The 22,201-nt window shown below is 39.8% G+C and overlaps 1 protein-coding gene across 15 annotated transcripts in view; it reads right to left on the bottom strand.

The window, feature by feature from the left end:
* btrc (beta-transducin repeat containing E3 ubiquitin protein ligase) overlaps window positions 1–22,201 on the bottom strand; it is a 101,865-nt gene that overhangs the window by 26,612 nt on the left and 53,052 nt on the right. For 11 of the 15 annotated variants that reach the window (XM_012966585.3, XM_012966580.3, XM_012966576.3 and 8 more), the window contains 2 exons: window positions 20,541–20,630; window positions 1,785–2,016 (listed from right to left, as the gene is read on the bottom strand). In XM_012966585.3, coding sequence (XP_012822039.1) covers window positions 1,785–2,016; window positions 20,541–20,630 — 322 coding nt within the window. The remainder of the gene's footprint in view (window positions 1–1,784; window positions 2,017–20,540; window positions 20,631–22,201) is intronic. The other 4 variants (XM_012966577.3, XM_012966588.3, XM_012966589.3 and 1 more) reach the window with 1 other exon arrangement.

Below are 22,201 nucleotides of genomic sequence, written 5' to 3'. Positions count from 1 at the left end.
TGCAGAGGAATTCCCCTCCACTACACCTATGATTAAAGCCAGGAAGGCCTAAAACACGTAAGTTTGCAGGTACTGTTGTCGTTAAAAGTTCTTAATGAAGATAACGGATTGGAGTTAGTGCCATACACTGGTTAATAATCAGGAAGAAAAATTGTATGTATAAAATTACTTTTTGCTTATCAAGCAGATGCCATAATTTTCAAAATGAGACCGGTCTGGTTACCAAACTTTACACGATATGACAAGCCTGGATAGCAACAAGTTAATAGACCAGGCCACTCTCATTGAGAATTTGGCTAGTCCTTGCGTTCTCACCAATATTACTTGCTTGTTTTTAGGAAATGGGTTAACTCTGCTATACCAGACGGGGAGATTAGTCTGCTACAGGCCTTAAGGTGGCCATACACGTGGCGATCTGACGATGTTTCGTACGACCATCGGTCGCACGAAACATCGTAAGATCCGCCACACACCATTCAGGGCTGAATCGGCAGGTAAGGAGGTAGAAACAATAGGATTTCTACCTCCTTCTGCCGATTCAGCTCTGAAGGGAGAATTTTGGTCAGGCGCCTTCTATGGCGCCCGATCAAAATTTTCAAACTTGTCCGATCGGCGAGTCGTCCGATATCGGCAGCTTCCTGCAATATCGGTCGACTCGCCGACATGCCATACACGCACCGATTATCGTACGAAACGAGGTTTCGTACGATAATATCGGTGCGTGTATGGCCACCTTTAGAAAGACTACTATAGATTTTATAAAGATACTGCTTTACACAAAACCACTAGTAGCAGCTACTTGTCAGGGCTACAATAATAGACAATGCAGAAAATTTTCTGATAATGGTCTCTACATGTGTTTTAGCAGAGGCAATTCTCTGTATTGCCTATAGCAGGGTATTCTGGTGTTTTGTAGCAGTGACAAGTAGCTGCTATTACCCTTAGGGTGAAGACACACAGAGCTTCTAGTAGCAGCTACTGTCACAGCTGCTAAAATAGACAATGCTGATCATTTACTGATAATTGTCTCTATGTGTGTTTCAGCAGAGGCAATTCTCAGTATGTTCTATGGCAGGGTATTTTCTGGAGTCTAGTAGCCGTGACAAGTTGCTCTGTGTGTCTTCACCCTAAATCTGAAAAAGGAGAAAAGGCAGTTTATATAGCAGATAAGCTCTGTAGAATAAGGCGATGTTCTACAGAGCTTATTGGTTATCTGATATGTAGCGTGCCATTTAGCAGCAGTGTTTTTATATAAACTTTTGCCAGTGAAGGGCAACAGCACACAATATTTGAATTACTTTGATACACTTATTTGTAGGTGTTACTGTTCCTTTAAAGTGTTTTAAAGTTATTTACATATATGTAGTGTTGCCCTGCACTGGTAATAGTTGTGTATTTGCTTCAGAAAGATTACTATAGTTTATAAATATAAGCTGCTGTGTAGCCATGGGGGCAGCCATTTAAAGAAGAAAAGGCACAAGTTACATAGCAGATACGCGAGCTCTGTAGAATGCAATGCTGTTTTACAGAGCTAATCTATTATCTGCTATGCAACCTGTGCCATTTAGACCTATTTCAATTTGAATCGCTGCCCCCATGGCTCCACAGCAGCTTTATTTAAACATAGTGGTCTTTTTGAGGAAAAAATATAATTTTTACTAGTGCAGGGTAACAGTGCACTATTTTGTCCATTACTTTAATACACTTGTTTCTGTTTAAACACAATTAACCTGTCTATTGTCCACATAATCATTCAATCAAACAATTCAGCCCATATACTTTACCTGGTAGTGCGGTGATGAAATCCCTTTGTAACATTGGCTTAAGGTATGTATTTATATGTCCATGCTGATAGTGGCACATTCGAGATATCAGGTGCTCAACAAACTCTACTTGATCGCACTCGGACCACTGCTCAAAATACTTGACGCATAGCTCTTTTTCCTTCTCGTAATTTGCTGACAGCTTTCGCTGCTTGGGCACAATCATGCTGGAAGTGCCATTGGCAAGTTTCGTCTGTGGAAAAAAGTGCAAAGATAAATATAAATAAAAAACGCAAAAGTACATGACACACAGCTCTGACACACATAAATTCAAGAAATACATCTGCTACGCAGCAGGGGAATAAAGGATTTAGACATATAAATTGGCTGACTGAGAGTATCCATTTGCTTCTGTCAGGCTGCAGCCGTTGCATATCCGTGCAAGTAACTCCGAGAGGACATTACAATCTACGCTGGAGCTGTACATAAAATACCAGAGACCGTTAAATGGGAAACCAGTGTGACACTTTAATGCACTCGAATGAATTTCATGTTCTTCCAAAGTGAAGGATGCAAACAATTTAGTACAGGGCTGGAGCTACATAAAGAGTTTATTTATACATACACAAAGATGTTTACAAGGGAGAAAAGCAGGACACAATATATTATTATTATATTAATATTGTTTAGAGCCCCAGGTCATATTTAATAATAAAGCGCCATTTAGCATAGTTACAACGGAACCAAATTCTTATGTTCAGAAAACTAGATTATTAACTTGGGCCTTAACTACAGGGAGCCCATTCAACACTTTCTAAATAAAAAAACCCCATCCTGCTCCTCCTCCACATTTAGGTCAATGGCATAAAACAGTTTAGGCCTGGAAGCTTAAAATTATGCATTTGGGTCACCTGAGTTTTTTTCCTGTTCTACACTTAATATATTTCCATTGTGAGTTACTGTGAATATATGGAGAGTTTTGTTCTAATTAATATATTGTAGAATGGTTGTTTTGCTCGCATGGTTCATAATAAACCATGACCAAAGCAGTCACAAAAATCCTATAATAATGTTAATATTTCATACATGAACATATGAACTTATAAAGCACCAAAATACTCAGCCTGAACATACAAATACGGACTGTTACCAGTGAGTGCCCTGGTTTTCCTCCCTTTAAAATAATTGTTTAGTATGGTATAAATGGTCTTATAAAGGTAAGCTTCCTACAGTGGAGGAAATAATTATTTGACCCCTCACTGATTTTGTAAGTTTGTCCAATGACAAAGAAATGAAAAGTCTCAGAACAGTATCATTTCAATGGTAGGTTTATTTTAACAGTGGCAGATAGCACATCAAAAGGAAAATCGAAAAAATAACTTTAAATAAAAGATAGCAACTGATTTGCATTTCATTGAGTGAAATAAGTTTTTGAACCCTCTAACAAAAAAACCCTTGTTTGCAAGCACAGAGGTCAAACGTTTCTTGTAATTGATGACCAAGTTTGCGCACATTTTAGGAGGAATGTTGGTCCCACTCCTCTTTGCAGATCATCTCTAAATCCCTAAGGTTTCGAGGCTGTCTCTGTGCAACTCTGAGCTTGAGCTCCCTCCATAGGTTTTCTATTGGATTAAGGTCCGGAGACTGACTAGGCCACTCCATGACCTTAATGTGCTTCTTCTTGAGCCACTCCTTTGTTGCCTTTGCTGTATGTTTTGGGTCATTGTCGTGCTGGAACACCCATCCACGACCCATTTTCAGTTTCCTGGCAGAGGGAAGGAGGTTGTCGTTCAGGATTTCACGATACATGGCTCCTTCCATTTTCCCGTTAATGCGAATAAGTTGTCCTGTGCCCTTAGCAGAAAAACACCCCCAAAGCAAAATGTTTCCACCCCCATGCTTGACGGTGGGGACGGTGTTTTGGGGGTCATAGGCAGCATTTTTCTTCCTCCAAACACAGCGAGTTGAGTTAATGCCAAAGAGCTCTATTTTGGTCTCATCAGACCACAGCACCTTCTCCCAGTCACTCACAGAATCATTCAGGTGTTCATTGGCAAACTTCAGACGGGCCTGCACATGTGCCTTCTTGAGCAGGGGGACCTTGTGAGCCCTGCAGGATTTTAATCCATTGCGGTGTAATGTGTTTCCAATGGTTTTCTTGGTGACTGTGGTCCCTGCTAATTTGAGGTCATTAACTAACTCCTCCCGTGTAGTTCTAGGATGCTTTTTCACCTTTCTCAGAATCATTGACACCCCACGAGGTGAGATCTTGCGTGGAGCCCCAGAGCGAGGTCGATTGATGGTCATTTTGTGCTCCTTCCATTTTCGAACAATCGCACCAACAGTTGTCACCTTCTCTCCCAGCTTCTTGCTAATGGTTTTGTAGCCCATTCCAGCCTTGTGCAGGTCTACAATTTTGTCTCTGACATCCTTGGACAGCTCTTTGGTCTTTCCCATGTTGGAGAGTTTGGAGTCTGCTTGATTGATTGATTCTGTGGACAGGTGTCTTTTATACAGGTGACTAGTTAAGACAGGTGTCCTTAATGAGGTTGACTAATTGAGTAGAAGTGTCTAACCACTCTGTGGGAGCCAGAACTCTTAATGGTTGGTAGGGGTTCAAAAACTTATTTCACTCAATGAAATGCAAATCAGTTGCTATCTTTTATTTAAAGTAATTTTTTCGATTTTCCTTTTGATGTGCTATCTGCCACTGTTAAAATAAACCTACCATTGAAATGATACTGTTCTGAGACTTTTCATTTCTTTGTCATTGGACAAACTTACAAAATCAGTGAGGGGTCAAATAATTATTTCCTCCACTGTATCTATAACCCAGTACTGGTGACACATGCATGGTGCTGATCTTGCTCTTTGGCGAAAGGCACTGGAGGTGCCAAATGTTAGGCACACCATAGAGACTATATTTACTTATCTGATACACCAGTCTGGTTCCCCTGTGCAGAAAAACTGCACTGGCCTGGAGTACTTCTAAACGAGCACCATGGAGTCACTGCATTCTTCCACTTCTTTATTCTTCAATGGCCCGGGTCTGCTCATGCATAGTTGAGTGAAAAAGCTGGCTTTTTGCTTACATTTTGGATTTTTACTTTACTGCACATGCGACAAAATAAGGAAGAAGCAATAAGGTCACTCCATGGCACTTGCTCAAAAGTACCCCACGTCGGTGCAGTTTTTTTACATGCCCGGGGGATCAGGTAAGCGATTACAATTACTGGGGTGTACCCAATATCTGGCACCACAGTTGATATTCTGCTGTAGGACACAAACACATAAGGAGATAAGTTGCCCATTATAACTCTCCTCTACCTTGAGTGACTAATCTCCTTCAAATGCTTTCCCATCACAGGAAAACACACACAGCGCGGTTACTTTCCGAAGTAGCCTGAAGTTTCCTTGACATGCAACTTTGGGCTGCTTTGTGAAGTGACTGCACCATTTGTTTCCCTACCAAAAATTTTCACTTTAGCAGGAGGGAAGGAAACTAGGGACGTTATGTCGCCCACGACCCACATACGACAACGTCTGGTGTTGCACTTCTGTAAAAAGATCAGACCAATAGGCTTCCAAGCCTGTGGCCAAATGGCACAACATCCAGCTGACTGGTCTACATTACAAAAGAGATTTCATTCTGGTTCCTACAAGATCCTTCCGCTTTGAGAGAAACCTATATAAATCAGCAGAACTATCATGATGTATGGTTCATTTAGTAAAAGTGAAGTTAAGGTTTGTTAGCACAACACACAGCATTTTATCAGCCTTCTACGTGTATGACAGGTAGAGAACACTATAATGTATTATTTCCTCAACTAGAAGGGGTAGGCACCATTTAACTGTTAAAACAGGTCACTGAGTTCGATGGCTGTGGGAAATGCTTCAGAGAGTTTTAGTGATGATACCAATCTAGGATGTTAATGACAGCGGTGGTAGAGAATAGATTTTACGATCTAACTTTCAATTACAGATACAGTAGCGAGTGCGGCAAATTAAAGCTTACAGTACACAGACGTTGTGCAGACACTAATCACAATATGAGTAATAGGTTCCCGGCAATAACACCTTACAGTTGTTTTTCTGTTTGTCTGGGATACGGCATGCATAATTTAAAGACTGCGGATACAGGGAAACAAGGCCGTGAAGATATCAAGTTGCGAGCAACAAAAGAAAGAACATCTTTGCAGGAAGTCTCTGGGGTACTTTGTTGCGTGACCATAGTTGGATGCATTTCATGTACATATGCTCTCCACTTTTCTATCGTGTGTACACGCTCTTAAGAAAAACCATCTAGAATAAAGTTTGCCATACATATAAAGATCTACTCGTTTGGCAAGTTCACCAACAAGTTCGTAGGCATTATCGGGATGTAGTAGAGTGTCACCCCAACAGGATTTTTAAACCTGCCCGATCAACATCTGGCTAATGCACGCCCAGATATTGGTTAGGATGGCCCCCGGATGGTCCCATATATGGGCCAATTAGCTCCGAACAGTTTATCGGCAGCACTTATAAGCCTATGTATGGCCACCTTCATGGTGGTCGGACTTCAGCAGATCAAGCTTCCTCCACATGCATCCCCCCCATGAATGTGTAACCTTTAAGCAGAGCTCCCCTTTGCTCCTGCCCAAGGACAATGTTTTTTATTTATATAGCACAGACTTATTATTCACATCAGTTACGGCCCCAGTCCAATAACATTCACACACACTATGGTCACTATGGAATTATATAAAGGAAAAATAAAAATCAGAATATTTTAGGACAATCCAATCTGCTTAGACCCCACCATGTTATGTCCCTATCCTTCCACAAATATTGGTAACTTTCTAGTAAGCCCCACCTGGGCTGGTATTCAGAATTACCAAACCAAAATATAATGCACCATGGGCATGCTTTATTAAACTTACCCCCAGGCCACATCCCAACCACATGGAGACCTGCCAAACCCTTACTGTGCAACTGTATAGTGGAGAGAAATGAAGTGGGGAGCAGCATTGTTGGCGGCTATAATCTTGGATCCTCTCCAAGGTGTCTGGATCACCCTAATTGGCAATCTGGCACATGCACAACAGAAGCCGGCCCATGGTTCTGGGCTTGTAAGCATGGACCTGCCTTAGGTAGTAGCAGTCAATAACTGCACAATTTTCTTTTTTTTTTTCCATTACAAGGTTCTGGCAGTTATCAATACTGAGACTCAGGGAAGCTTTACTTTTTCTTTAATTCAACTTAAAGGGGACCTGTCACCCGCTATAAAAAGCTGTACAACAGAAGTCCTTTGCAAATTAAACATGGAAGACAAATTATTTTTTTTTTTTTTAATATAAAAACATCCATACCTATTTTAAGTGTATTTAAAAATCTGAGCCGTCAATCATATTGCCTGCACCGCCTCAGGCAAAGAGGCGGGGCAGGCAGTTACTTTCACTTTCCATTCAGCACTTCCTAGATGCCATTGCATTTATGTATCCTGTAGATGGGCATTGGGTGCCAGATTGTGGAGCATAAACAAGATTTTGGGATGATGCAATGTTGGTCTTAATAACAGTGTTTACAAAATGGCAACTGTCTACTTGCACAACTGAGAGAAACAAGATTGATATAATTTATGTAAAGTTTATTTTGCTCAACCAACATGATAAAAAAAACTATTTGGAATTATTTCTTGAGGTGACAGATCCTGTTTAAGGACAACTACTTTAATCATTTTTGAATGTTTCCTTTATTGGTTAACATGTCTGGCCTTTCTAGTACAGACAGACATGCATAAACACATCAGAAGGACCGACATGACTATTATATAGTTTTAGACTAATGCCCTACCTGTAGGGCCTAAACAGGCAAGGTTCTTAGTTTTTCTAATGTGACAGCTTACTACTCATTCACTGGTTCCATTTTATCCCATAAATATAAGGAAGACACTAGTAATGACTTAATACCCCTCTGTTATCTCTACCAATAAAACAGCTCAAACAGATGTAATAATGGAATGCATGTTAAATATTTATCCAGCAGCTCCCTAGGTAAAAATGGCTCTCAGAAAGGTTATTGCCTTAAAGGCTCAGCTCGTTTATTTATTTGGATAACGTATTGCGGTGAGAAGCAACCGCACGCACCAGGAGATAAATAGATTTCTTCCGAAGCTAGCCTTGGTGCGTGCAACAGCAGCGCTTCCACATGTATCACTTGATAAAGCAAATATTTCAGTGGTCTCTAAACTGCAGAATATTAAGTTAGAACTTGCTGGAGAAGCTTATTTAACTATTTGGAACATTAAATACAGTTCTGTCGAGCTGCATGCTTGGGTGGGGGAGAAAGAAAAGATCTCTGTACTGAAAAGGCTCTGATTCACTCAGATTAGCCCATACATGCAGTGCAATTTTACACTTCATATCTATTGGGACACTAAAATATATTTTTCATTTTAGCGACCATAAGAATTTTAGTCATATGATGCATAGTTCTCTTTCACACCTAGAACAGAAACAACATGGGAAAAATACCCTTGCCACCCTCCTCTTTTACCTGCCCGGCTGTATGCCAGAATGCTTTAACACCACCCCGCTGCTCACCACAAAGGCTGCCTCTTCTTCACCCTATCACATGGTGCTTCACTCCCAATCACCTTAGACCTTTGGGAGAGAAGCTGGCCCCAGGTCCACCCTAAATCGCCCAGGAACTTTGGGAGAAAAGCTTGCCCCAGGTCCACCCTGGATTACCAATCGCCCAGAAACTTGGGTAATGCCAGGGTGGACCTGGGGCCAGCTTCTCTTCCAATCGCCCAGGAACTTGGGAAATGCCAGGGTGGATTAAGGGAAAGGTAGAAGAAGATTTAAGTTTTTTTTTTTTTTTAAATGGGTGGTGGAGAAGTGCCAACCGCTAGTTCCAGCCCTGTATTATACTGTATATGATAAAGAATGTTTAAAACAAATTTTTATATTTAATTCTATATTTCTTCTCCAAAAAAATAAGGCGCAGATACATTAAAATTGGATCAAACAGGGTTGTTTTGTATTAAATATAATCTGAATGGCAAATGATAAATCGGCATAAAACTGTCACTAAAGAAGAGCAGGATATATTTTAGCAGAGTTGCTGTAACACAAATCATTCTATTACAGTAACAGCTGCAGCGAATATTATTATGTATTCGATGGCTTCATAAGTATGTCAGATTCAATTAGGCTTCAAGGAGGCAGCACAACATTACTTTAGTGACAAAATGGGTGCCAATAGATCTGGCATAGGCAACATTCAGAACTCTAGACGTGGTAGAACTATTCCTCCATCAGCAGAGCTAGGGGCGAGATGATGATAATAAACAACATATATATATTAATTTCACATTTTCAGTTTTAAAGTTATTTGTAAATTTAACTGCATGGAAGCAGTACCCGACTGTTTCCTATTCCCTGCACGGCTGCTCAGACTACACATACCGATAAAACAATGCAGCAATACTCCGCTCCCAACCATCCAAAACTTCAGTTCCCACAATGCCTTGCACACTTGGTATTCTCTTTCTTTATAGATCTGTCAATCAGAAAACATGCAAAGCACTGTGGGGATTGGATTCAATGCTGAAGGTGTGCTAATTATAGCAGGGTCTAAATGGTACATGCAGTCAAAACCAGCAGTGCAGAGAACAGCAAAGACAAAGTCTTCAATGGTAATTACATTTACATTTGCTCTTACCGAATTCAATATCTAGTTGATTTACTTTTCTATCCTATTCATATTCATTTACCAGTCTATCATTCAAACTGATACCTGGTTGGTATGGTGACTTGTACTCTAGCAACCAGATAGTTGATGAAACTCCAGACTTGAGAACTTTCCTACAGCACAAAAAAATTAGCAATTGCAAACTTTTATCACGATATTATCTAACTAATATCACTTAATTTAAAGGTGAACTTAACCATCTGGCAAACACTGCACTGGAACTGTCTTGAGTAAAGTGACTTTACAACCATCCATTAAGCAGTAAAAACACTCCCAATACAGGAAATATTAAATTACAAGAATAGCCTTTTAAAAGAGCCACACAATCCAAAAACAATTTCTTTAGGGAACCAAGGCAAATCCAATGTTTTTGTGCTTCAACACTGCATTTTTGTCCTGGGCTTAAAGGCAAATGAACTAATTCAATTTTTGGCAGACAGATTCCTTTAGATAATCCGTTTAGTTGCCAGTGGGGCGTGCAACACATTGCGTTCCTGTGATTGTAGGTCCTTTTGCCAGCCAGTAGGATTTGGTAGGATCCATTGAGTGCATAATGAAAGGGGATCATGGTAAGGTTTAATTATAAGTAATTATTGGGAGCGGCACAGGCGCGAGCCTGGTAACTCTGCACTGCAGTGTGCTCTAAACTTGTTATCGTTAATGGTTGAAATTTTACTGTGCTAATCATTTCAGGACATAAGCCTTTCTTGATAACCTAATGAATTATTCTAACATCCTTCAGCTGAAAAAAAAAATCCTCCATGACAGCACTAATTACAAAGACGTTTTCCCAGTGGTTATGTAAAATATGACAGAGCAGCAGTACAGGGAATTGCAGAAAACTGCTTCTAATTTCCACCGAGAAACTGACAAACACCTCTCTTTCATCTCTCCGAGCTCTCAAGTAAGATTTAACTTTCTCATTTAGTTAATTACCGTATGAGGCTCATCATTCCCTGGATCAGAACGGCACAGAGCCTTTATCGCGTTAACTTGTGAACTTGATAGATGGCTGCTGCTAAAACTTAATAACCTCACCCCCCGGCAAATTGTAAGATAAATATAATAGAAGAAAGTCTGACAGTAGAAACCTGCCAGAAATCAGTGCTCTCTTTATGTTCCTTTGTAGGCAGCAAAACAACGGAGAGCTTATTATCGTCTGCGTGTCACTTCAACTTAAAAGACTCTAGGCAGTTGACTTTTCGGCACACTCCAAAACTTGGGAAAACGTTTAGAAAAAAGTAACTCACTTTGAAGACTTTTGCAAATGCATTAAAGGGGAATGCCACCCAAACACAACTTAATGGTTACCTAAGCCTGGCCCCCTGTTCTCCTGCTGATCGGGACGAATACTTAACGACTCAAAAAAATACAACAGCAGTCGGCTGTCCTGAGCCTGCATCCTCCAAATCCCACAATTCCCTGCACATGCGATGTCAATAAGGAAAGGATCATCACAGTGCAATGCATTGTGGGTTATGTAGTTTCTGCATGCTGTCTGTAAGCTGTGGAGAAGTTTGTTTTAGTCCCTCCTCCCCTGTCAGGATTACAAATGATGCAAAAAGGGAAGAACTGTTTGGCGATCCAAACTTTGGTCAGGTCTACTTTTAGCTCTTAACATGATAACGGACATAGGAAACCATTGATGAATCCGCCATAGTTTCAACAGTATTTAGGATAATAAATTAGCATTCACCATAAAATTTACCCTAAGGGGGAAGACACACAAAGCGATTAGTAGCAGCTACTTGTTATGGCTACAAAAATAAACAATGCTGATAATCGTCTCTATGTGTGTTTAGCAGAGGAAATTCTCAGTTTTGTCTATGGCAGGGTATTTTATAGGATTAAGTAGCCATGAGAAGTAGCTACTACTAAGTAGCTGTGTCTTCACCCTTACTGACCGTCAAGATAATAATTAAAGTATATCATACCCCAATGGGCACCGCTACAGGATACCCTGCCCTACTGTTTGATTAAACAATGTAAAGAGTATGCATGGTTTCCAGTTTTGTGAAAAAAAAAATATGGCACAATGAAGGATATGAAGTACAATTAAAGCAATTTATTTCATGCCAAATAATGTGGTAAAGGTTTAACTTTACTTATGGTTTAGTACTTTGTAGTTTGGAATTTATGAAGTGGTAACAGGTACTACATTCCCTGCATGATGCAAATTTCCATTTTAATTCTGTCACACTCCTCATATGATTGAATGCTACCTGCCCAGTTAGTTACTATATGTTTCTAGCACTTGAGTTATAGTAGGACGGCAAGCATTCATTTTTATGGAAATTTTTTGACAGTTATAACATTAATCATACTGATGACTTTTACCTTTAATAATCACCCACCTCTAATTAATTTCTTGTCTCTTTTGCTTTCCATCTTACCTTTGCTCATTTTCTAACATGTATCTATTTATGAACTGCCCTGTTTCTACTCAAAAACCTGCCTGAATTTCCAGTTATTATATTTCCTTCCCTTTTTTGCCCAGTTATTTACTTGCGCACTAAAGCTAGCCATACATGGGGCGATAAATGCTGCCTCAATGCCCAAGGCATCTAATGGGCCTGTCCGATTTATACCTGGCAAAAAAATCTGCTATCCAAATTTGAGTGGTGATGTGATGCTCATCTGATTGGTCTCATTCATCCCTGCTCTGTGATGCCATGGTTCAACCCAATTTAGTCCAAAGTGCAGGCCCTTTTATTTGACATCACCACCAAATGAGCAGGGCTTGCTGTGCATGGCCAGCTTTATAGTTGGACCCTTCCATCTCTGGCCCTTAGCCACATTTCTTACTATTGGGTCTCAATATCTGTATGCACAATGGAACCTACCAATATGCAATTTAGAGCATATTTGTATTTTTTGCATTTGATAGACCAGAAGTCCAGCACCTCACTCACCTAACCTTTCCCAACCCATACAGATCAAATTCCATGCCTTATAATGCCCCTCCCAGTACCCTAGCTCCTTCTGAATACCACTCGCACTTTAACCAAAATTTCCACAAGACCTACGCACTCTTTCATTATTCCAGAAGCCTTATTAATCTGTTATTCTGATTGTATATCTGCTCAGCAATACTTTGTAAATTTGTAAATACACCAAGATGTGTCCAGTCACTCCAAGAATAGTAGAAGGTGAATCTTTGTTCTGTGTGTATTCACCAAAACTGATAAGTCAGTATAAAGAGTCTGCCTAAATGAATAAATGGGTTCAGACAGCAGTGACTTTCAACTTTGTGTATCTGTCTAGAACAATATGCCAAGTGACAATGTCCTTTGGGAAATCTTTCAGTCCACATGCTGCTGTATCAAACATGGGACAGAGCAGTATCTTGGCCACATGGGCAACAGACTGCAAGCAAGGCACTTTATCCAGTCTGTCACACACGGGTGTCCCAGAACTTGACTGACAACCCATATGTTGGCATGCATACAGCTGCAGAATGCAACTCAGCAGAGCAACCTCCACATGAGGTCACATCAAATGCCAACAAGAGGCCCCAGCCTAAAGGCAAGAATAGACTTATTGTGGGAAAACACTTCTACTAAATAACAACCACAAAGGATGCCAAGACGCATTTTTAACAAAGAAGAAAAGCTCTGGCTCTTGTTTCCCATTGCCACGCGGCAGAGTAACACCCTGCACCCACATATTGCAAAGCAAAGGATACAGTTCAACTGCAGGTGTAAAATTCACCTCCTAACAGCACAATTTATAGAAAAGAAATGACACTGCACTGCTTTCAAGTGGGGAAAAAGTAGAGTGCAGCCCTGATCCAACCAGTCAGTTGTAAAATGGATATGCTTAGAAATACAGAAGTGACATTAATTAACCAATGCTTTTATTGCTAATTTTCTGTGCCTCACAAGAAGACATTAGCAAACAGGTCTTCTAAGAAACATGCTGACTCACATCATTAACAAGTATCATTTTGTTTAGTAATCGTTAAATGTGCTTCCTTAAATGGAATGTCCTTGAAGCCAGATGTACTGTAAAGTAAATAAGCTGTTTGTGTTAAATTGCTATATTGTGCTGCTTGCACAAAATTAAACAGGTTTCTTCTCTTATGGCCTTCTTCACTCCAGAAACTTTTCAGGATGGGCTCTGTAACTTGGAAATGTGATCTAACTAAAATGGATGATACATTGTGATGCACCCTGTTTAGTGCCAGTACCTGGGGAACCACCACAAAGCCGGGGGACCCCAGTTGCCAACCTAAAATCTTGGGCCAGTCACCTCTTTAGTAAAGTGTGTGTAGTGGAGTTATGTTTACACTGCTTACTGTTCCTTGCCCAACTCCTGTGCATTATAATGGTGATGCCGCCACAGCATTGGGCAACTGCTGCAACTACCATCTTCACCTACTATCAAGGTTTAAGAAATGGTAATATCTAGCAGCACCTTGCCAACCAAAAAATTTTTTTGCTGTGTATATATAAAAATAAAAAAAAATGACTAATGTACCCCCCAAATGTAAGAATATTATAAGTCACCAAGAAGCTCCATGGCCATATAAAAGCACAAGTTCCAGGTCATGGTATTCTAAGGTGACTTCTAATATCCTAATATTTTACAACAGGGAATACAGTAATATAATATACATTTTACCAAGTCATAGAAATGATATCACTAAGCACAGATTATAACTAATGACATCACTAAGCAATGTTTATAAGGATATCATTTACTGGAGATATATCTGTACTCTTATTTTGAATATGATGCTGTATTTTTCTCAGTTATGGAGATAAGCTGCCAACTGGCTCTGGCCTATTAGCTTTTGCATGTGGCAGGCCAAATATCTATTAAGCAGGTTTGAAAACCCCATTGAACAAGCTCAGCAGCTTTCAACCACAGACCTCAGTTCCAACCAATTAACAGCCACTAAATGAATGCCCAACATGATCAGGCCCAACATGCCAACATCAGCGGTGGTGTTGCCAAAGCAACCAATAAGTAATTAGGTTTTAACAGTCGCCTACAAGTTAGAAAACAAAAGAAAAGATCTGATTGGTTGCTATGGGCAACACCACCAGTGATGCTGGCTTACACTCTATAATAAATATGCCCCACAGTGTAAACTGAAACACAGTCAGAGAAAAATAAACAAGCTGTTAAAAGGTGGACCACCGACTTAGATGTGTTATGGTATAAGGCTGGTATGTGCCCCCAGATGTAGCGTCCCAATGCTATAAACTTATGCCCTATAGTTCTCACTTCATGTTCCAGGTGTAGGATTATGTTTTTTTAGAGGTATTTTGTTGTTTCCATATGAAATTTTCTAAAATACAACTTTTTTTTTGTAAAAGAGAATATACTTGTGGTATACAAATAAGGAATGTATTGCCCAGAATGCTTATAGATTCCCCCCCACCCTTCAAATTTTATTCCCATACCTTAGGCTACCTTTGTCTTGCCAATATGGATTTATGCCGCTTAGTTTCATCAAGTACAAGCTACTGTTATAATATAACCAAGAAAAATGAAATAATTAAAAGAAAATCTATGAGATGGCATTGCATTTTGAAGCTTTCTGGATAACGGATCCCATACCTGTTCTAAATCTGTATCTTTGCTTAACCAGAATATATGCTGGAAGACCAGAAAAAGAAGAAAAGAAAAGCACAAAGGAAATTATCTCAAGGCAAATAAAGCAGCCTGTAACCTTACTCATATACAGGGTATCAGTGAAGGTGAAACGAGCATATAAGTGGCTAAAAAGACACTTTCCAACCTGTATTGGGAATATTAGAAGTTACACAATGTACTATACTGTCATTAAGAGCGAGAGAGAAAGCTGAAGTTGTAAAAACTGTGCTAAATTTGCAGCACTTTCCCAGTGTTATGTCTGAAGCAACCTTTTTAATAAGCCAATTTTTATTCATCTATTAAAATGCTAATGTACCAAAGCACTCTGCCAGCGTTTTGAAAGTGAGGGAGCATTTTTGCACAAAGGCGACCAGCTGGGTAAATGCTGTTTAGAGAGAGGAACCTTTACCGGCGAGATCGTTTGTTTCACGACTACGAGAAAATATACGCGGCAACGATCGGGATCGTTTCTGTACAAATGTCTCAAGGATGAACATGTTATAGACTGATGGAGGGAAGGGGGAAAGGATGGCTCATTAGCATGAGCAATGCTGTGATATCCGGTAGACATATGTAAGGTTTGGTAAATCAGAGAGCAGATTTCAGAAGTGGCACTAGACAGAGCATGTAATTTTAAACCAATGGATTTTTTTTTTCTTCCTTCAGAAACCATGAATGGCAGTCGGCAGCTGGGCTTTGGTATTATACTCTCCATCTCCTGTCTTGCTAATTAAAAGGTTGATCACAGAACAATGCTGCCCTCATTAATTTCTGCCTTCTGATTGGGCAGGATCCTCCTGCCCCGCCTGATCCTTTCACACTGCTGAAGGTAATGTGACAGCTTCCAGAAGATGGATTGCCTGTTGCCATATTGCTCCTTGTCTCCAATCAAGAGCTATCTGTGTAAACTGATTGTTCTAATTTGCTCTCATTATTATTACAATATCGGGAGAAAATAACGCACACAGCTCACTGTCACAACAATGAGAAACAGCCATTAGTTACAGAAAGACAAAGGCTGCTTATAATAGGGGTATGATCGCCTACTAATGTGCCCAAGGAACAGGAGAGAAATAGCTGCCTCTCCAATCTATTGGTCCAAAATCAAATTTATAACAGTTATAATTGTAGTGACAGATGGGTTTCAGAGCGGCAGGGTTTAACATTTTAAGAACTGTATGTAACGCAACAAGGAAGGAGTGAGATGTTGCAAACTGGAAAGATAATTCAGTAAAGGAAATGGTTCAATAAGAACAGCCCTAAAAATGTGAAGTGAAACAATAATTGGTGATTTCATTAGTGATGATATTATTGCTGCAAAATTGTACGTAAATAATTAGGGAAATTTAATTGGGCACTGTTTATGAACACCTCTCAGATCACACTGAGGAAGAAGTCATTAATTTGTCAAGTCATATTTTGGGGTTCACTGGCTAAAATAGGGATACAACAGGGTACAGAAGAGAGCGAAGGTTAGTATAAAAATTGGCAAAACTGGTGAAAATTAATTTCTCACCAAGCAGCATGCTGAATCTATTAAAAAAAAAGTCAAGATACAGCGACAACTCAATTTTACATACCCTTATTTTAAGTTTAACCTCATTTTATTTTTGTTGTGGTCCCACCAATATTTCCCAGATTTTACGTTTTCTGCCATTGTTTTTTTGGCACACGATCACACAAAACGCAACATATATTTTTAAAACAAACAGCCTAAAAAAATAGCCAAATATCGATGTCAATAAAGATACATTAACCCTAAATAAACCAAAATGCTTTTCAAACATTTGTGTGCCAGCAAGGATGATAAAAGCTCAAGCTGCAATGCGCTGTAGGCCCCACTGGCAGAGAGAAGGTTAAAGGGCACATTTTGACAATCCATTTTGAATCCCTGCACTAAAATACTGCACTATACTGCACTACAAAATGTGCTGATGATGCCAATTACAAGCCCCCAGCCGAATACTCCAGCCCCCACCATTCGGGCAGATTTATGTGGGCTCTTGCCGACGTTATTACAAGTCAGAGTTTATTGGGAAATTGTTACATTATGCGGAGTGTCTAACAAATTGCTTATGCGGCTATAATTGGATTACAACAGCCGCTTGCTCCCACCGGTAAGATTAGGCAAGTAGGGCTCCTGCCGATCTCTGAGCGTTAGCAGTAATTTTATTTGCCTTGCCTCTCTCTTTCCTAACAACATGCCTCTCTCCCTGCCAGCTGTCTGCTGAAAAGGCAAAGGCTTGTTCCTTGGCCCTAACAATGCAATTACAGCCCCGCAGATTGCACTGTTTGTGCATTAAGTACAGTGCCAAAACGAGGCAAATTGATCGTTTGACTTTTGAAGAAGCCATGTGATCTTCTCCGTGCGGGTGATCCGATATGCACCAGCGGTTACCCCCATCGTTAATTCTGCTTGAGAAACTTTATTCCAGATCATTTTTCCTAATGAACACACTGGGCTCAAAAATAGATTTACCTACATTTTAAATATGCCTATTCTTAGAAAGTGATCTTGGAATTCAAACGCAGCAGGAGACAGATTATAGGTTGCAAGAGATTTAATTTGACAAAAAAAAAAATTCAATACTATCAAAAAAAATATTCAAAAAATCATGTTTGTTTATGTTAGTTTACAGCTATGTACGTATTTATTTTGGGGGGGGGGGGGTGCATCAATTCAGTCTTAAATTGATGGTCCCCAATTTCTTTCATGGAATGAAACATTTGTTTTGGTCTTGTGTTACACCATACATTTCTGGCCAACTGCTCCGTTCCTCTAAGAGCAATCGACTGGCTGCATCACCCACCTCTCTATGTAGTAGTTTCTCAACTTTGGAATGCCACATAAGTTTCCAAATATCTGCCTTACATTTGTAAAGGGTAAGGTGGTTTTGGCTTTAGGAGAATTTGGTTAAAAAAAAAGTGCAATACTGACAAGTTGCTATTGGTTAAAGGGATGTGTTAGTATCACTTTAATATACCTTACTATGTTCCTCAGCAGGTGATGTTTCCCCAAGTGTCTCTCTTGCAACCTGGAGTATGCAGCTGGTGCATGGGGAGATGCCAAGTCCTGATGTCCAGCTTTGTGCCAGATATCAAACAGACCAGTGCTTGCCTGCACCACAGTATATTTTGGGGTAGCCAATTCCTATTACGTTCTCAATAATAATGAGGCTTACATTACATGCCTACCACCAGAATCAAAATAACTTAGCTAGTTTTTTTTTTTTTCACTAATCTAGTTCATACAGCACCAACCTGGGCCATCTTGTATTGTGGCCCAAAGCTAAAAGGTGACACCTGAGGCACACAAAATATTAAAGGAGAACTATAGATTAATAAAAACAAGCAGGGCAGAAATAAACATTATGCTTGGGCTTCTGTACCAGCCCTAGGCAACCCCAGCCCTTTAGCAGGGAAGAGCTGTGCCCCCCCCAGAGATGCCCCACCCCCAGAGATGCCCCAGTAGCCCCCATCTTTTATGCAGATTCCCTGCACATGCTCCCTGCACATGCTCTGTCACTTACCTGAGCTTAGGGCATTAGTTACTGGTATTTCCAAGCTTCTACTGGAAAGGCCAGCAGCTAAAAGTTATGATCAGAAAAGTTTACAGCGCTATCCAAATATAACTAGATCAGACAATTATAATAAATAATATTATCCTTCAAATAATTAAAGGATAAGGAAACTGTTTTTCTTTTATCTCTCCCCCATGTGACTAAAGTTTCCTTGCCTACAGCATTCCCATGCCACCAGGTTAGGTGGGAATAATAGCACCACTTGGAATTTGTAGTATCTTTAACACTTTTCATTGTCCTTTAAAAGTATCACTTTAACTTTTCCTTCCCTTTTTTACCCTCTAATTACTGCTAATAGCTGGTAAAGCGAAGTGGTGGAAAAGTGTAATGGTTGCACAGATCACAGCTGGCAATAATTCTTTAGGAAAATGTTTACTATCAGTTATGAGAAAAGGACTTTATGCTCATTAAACAGCATGCAGCATCTCACGCCACAATCACACTGTTTCAGCATAATCTGAACTGAAATATCTTCTTTCCTGTAGATAATTCTCTGAACTAAACAACGGAGCTATTAAAATCCATTAAATAAAAAACCTGGAAATTGGATTGTGAATGCAGATATTACATTAAGAAAATAACTAAACAAGTTATTTTGCATGATTTCTAATTAAATGGTTATATGAGGTGGGGCTGATTGGGGCAGAAGTTGAACAATTAATGGGTAAAAAAAAAACCTGACATTTCATGGGGGAAAAAAAATAGATTGTTGTTGGGATACCGTATTACTGAAATTCCTGTTGGTTAAATAGTCGTATTGCAGGAGAAGCTACTAAAATAATAATCTTCTATAGGTGAGAATTATTCTATTCAAGTTCTCTCAGCATCTCATTGGTTCTACATACCTTATATATACACCTTTTCTTACCCTGTAAAGGACTGTTCCCAAAATATAGGCCACTTTTTTTTTTTTTTTTTCTTCTCACATTATCTATGCTTAGTTTCTATAACTTTTGACCAGGGGTGGGACTGGCCCACTACTGTACCTAAAGAAATTCTGGTGGTTCCACTTGGCTTTTTAACTAGTTGACAAACTTCCTTGAAGCAAAATTACTCTAAACCACTATTTACTTCAATGCTGACCTTCTGTGCAATCACAGCATAGTGTGCTCTCAAGCATGACCACCTAATTGGCATTTCAGGTCCCTGTGCCTAAAGTTACCTGATGGGCCCCTATCCAAGTCTATACTGTTCTGAAATGAAACATCATCTTTGTAACCATATATCAACTTATAGTGTCACGTTCCTATGGAAATTGCTTAGCTTGTTAATCAGTGTCACCCTAAATGCATTAAGCAGATACATCATGGAAACCAAGGGAGTGGCCGCAGATCTGTGTAGCCTATATTGGGAGCACTAAAGGCTTGCATGGCAAAGTGCTTGCTTCAAAACTAAGAGGCAGCTTTATCACAACGTGATTTAGAGTTTAGTACATAAAACTCACCCACGTTCTATTCATTCCTATAGGATTTTTAGAAGTTAGAACTCATCATTTGATAAATACACTTCTAAAATCCATGGGAATGAACAGAACATGGGTGAGTTTTTATGTATTAGACTCAACTCACATTTTGATCTGCCCCTAAAACTCAGTCTGGATGACGCTGCCATTAGCATTATTCACCATAGTGAAGCAACCATTTTAGGCAATAATTCTACCCTTCCCCTGGTGCAGAATAAAATACCATGACTGTAGCAAATTGGTGCAACAAACTAATGTTACCTGTTACAATGCTTTGCTGGGGTTATTAAAAAATAACCATGTAGAGAACATTTAAAACACAAAATAAACTTATAGCACAAAATGAAGTGAAAGCCAAGAACAGGAATGGTATGACTCCATGGTATCACTTACTTTAACTACACAACTTTCTGTCTTCATAGCAGAGCCAGACAAGCAAACGGTATCTTGGGTTATGCACAAACTGGCACAGTTGTTGGATGTCTGCAATCAGAAGAGTGGCCTGGTCAGATGACAAACTGCAGGATTATGGGATTCCAAAATGGTGAGCGTGCCTTCAAGCGGAGTGTGTCTAGGATATATTTCTACCTCTCTGCAGGTGACAGCCTCGCCAGGGCCAGCTTTACAAATGAAGGACGTGTTACACATCTTTTAAGATGATGTGTGGGTATTCTTGCTTAACCCTTTCACCACGAGCTGCTGTGGCAAATTGCCTAGAAATGCTGTTTTTATATCGATCTGAATAATGGAACAGTAAGATTTAGCATTTAGTTTTTAGCAGACATAAGTTATGGAGATCGAAATTATAGAAAGATTCCTTATCTGGAAAACCCTAGGTCTCTAGCATTCTGGATAACAGGTCCCTTACCTGTACCTGCATCAAGCACAAAAGTAAACAGCAAGCAATGTCCAAATATGAAGGACACCGGTGCAAAACTTTGCTGTGCCAAGAATCTGCTCAACCTCCATTACCCACTGGAGGGTCCCACGTAGAGCCACCCTGACAGTGGGCAGTTCACCAGAATTCAATAAAATTCTACATTAAAAAAAATATATAGTTTTTACCTAAATAAGGTAAAAGGAGGAATGCTTTACTAAAGGTATCTAACAAGTTTAGCGAATTGAGTAGGTCTAAAGGTGGCCATACCCAGGGTAAAGTGGTATGCCCACAGGCTGAACAGATGGATAAAGCATATAAGGCCTCCAATTATATTGGTCCCCATTATACTGTTCTGCTTGTTCAGCCCGAGTGTTTTCATAAATGGAACAGATTTAATAACAAGAAGCAAAGGAGTTGTGGCTCCTCTTCAATTTCTGATTTGCCACTGCAACATGCATTGGCCTACATGGTGCATTGGCAGAGGAAATTATCAAACTTGCCTAAATGATCTAGAGCTATAGTGAAGGGACTGGTGGGCCACCAAACATACCAATAATCAAATGAATGCATCTATATCGAGCTTTAAAGAAACACATACATGGAACCCCAAACAGTGGGTGACCAGGTGGTGGAATCAAATAACTGCATGTTAGTGTTCAACTTCTTCTTGATTGTTGTTTGTTCTAGAACAGTTTCCAAATTGTTGGGGGGTGCCTGGAGCCATGGCGGAGAAAAGTTCAGCATGAAAGTATATTAGGGTGAGATTTACGGATAAAGTATTTTCTTCTAGACCAGAGCTGTCCAACCGGGTGCCCGATGTGGCTCTCCAAAGCATTTTTATGGCCCCCAATCTGATATACAGACTTCACTGTATGACATTTTGATTTATTCTGGCCCTCTAGTCTGACAACTACCATCCTAGAGTACAAACGGATATTCTGGGAGGCAGTGTTAAGTTACATTGTCTAGCCATTTGAGGAGCCCCTCCTTCATTTGCCCCCATAAATATCTCATACAGTTCTGGTATTCAAGACAAGGTCCACAAATGCGTAGCGAAAGGCACATATTTAACCATTCTCTTTTAAGACACTTTAATTTAAGTAACGATAATGGAAATCCAGATATACTATTAGCCATTCGGGTTCCATTGTTCTTCCAGACCAGACTCTCCAAT

The sequence above is a fragment of the Xenopus tropicalis genome, chromosome 7, assembly GCF_000004195.4.
Source record: "Xenopus tropicalis strain Nigerian chromosome 7, UCB_Xtro_10.0, whole genome shotgun sequence".
In the NCBI taxonomy this organism is placed as follows: Eukaryota; Metazoa; Chordata; class Amphibia; order Anura; family Pipidae; genus Xenopus; species Xenopus tropicalis.
This window is presented reverse-complemented; position numbering and strand designations above follow the sequence as displayed.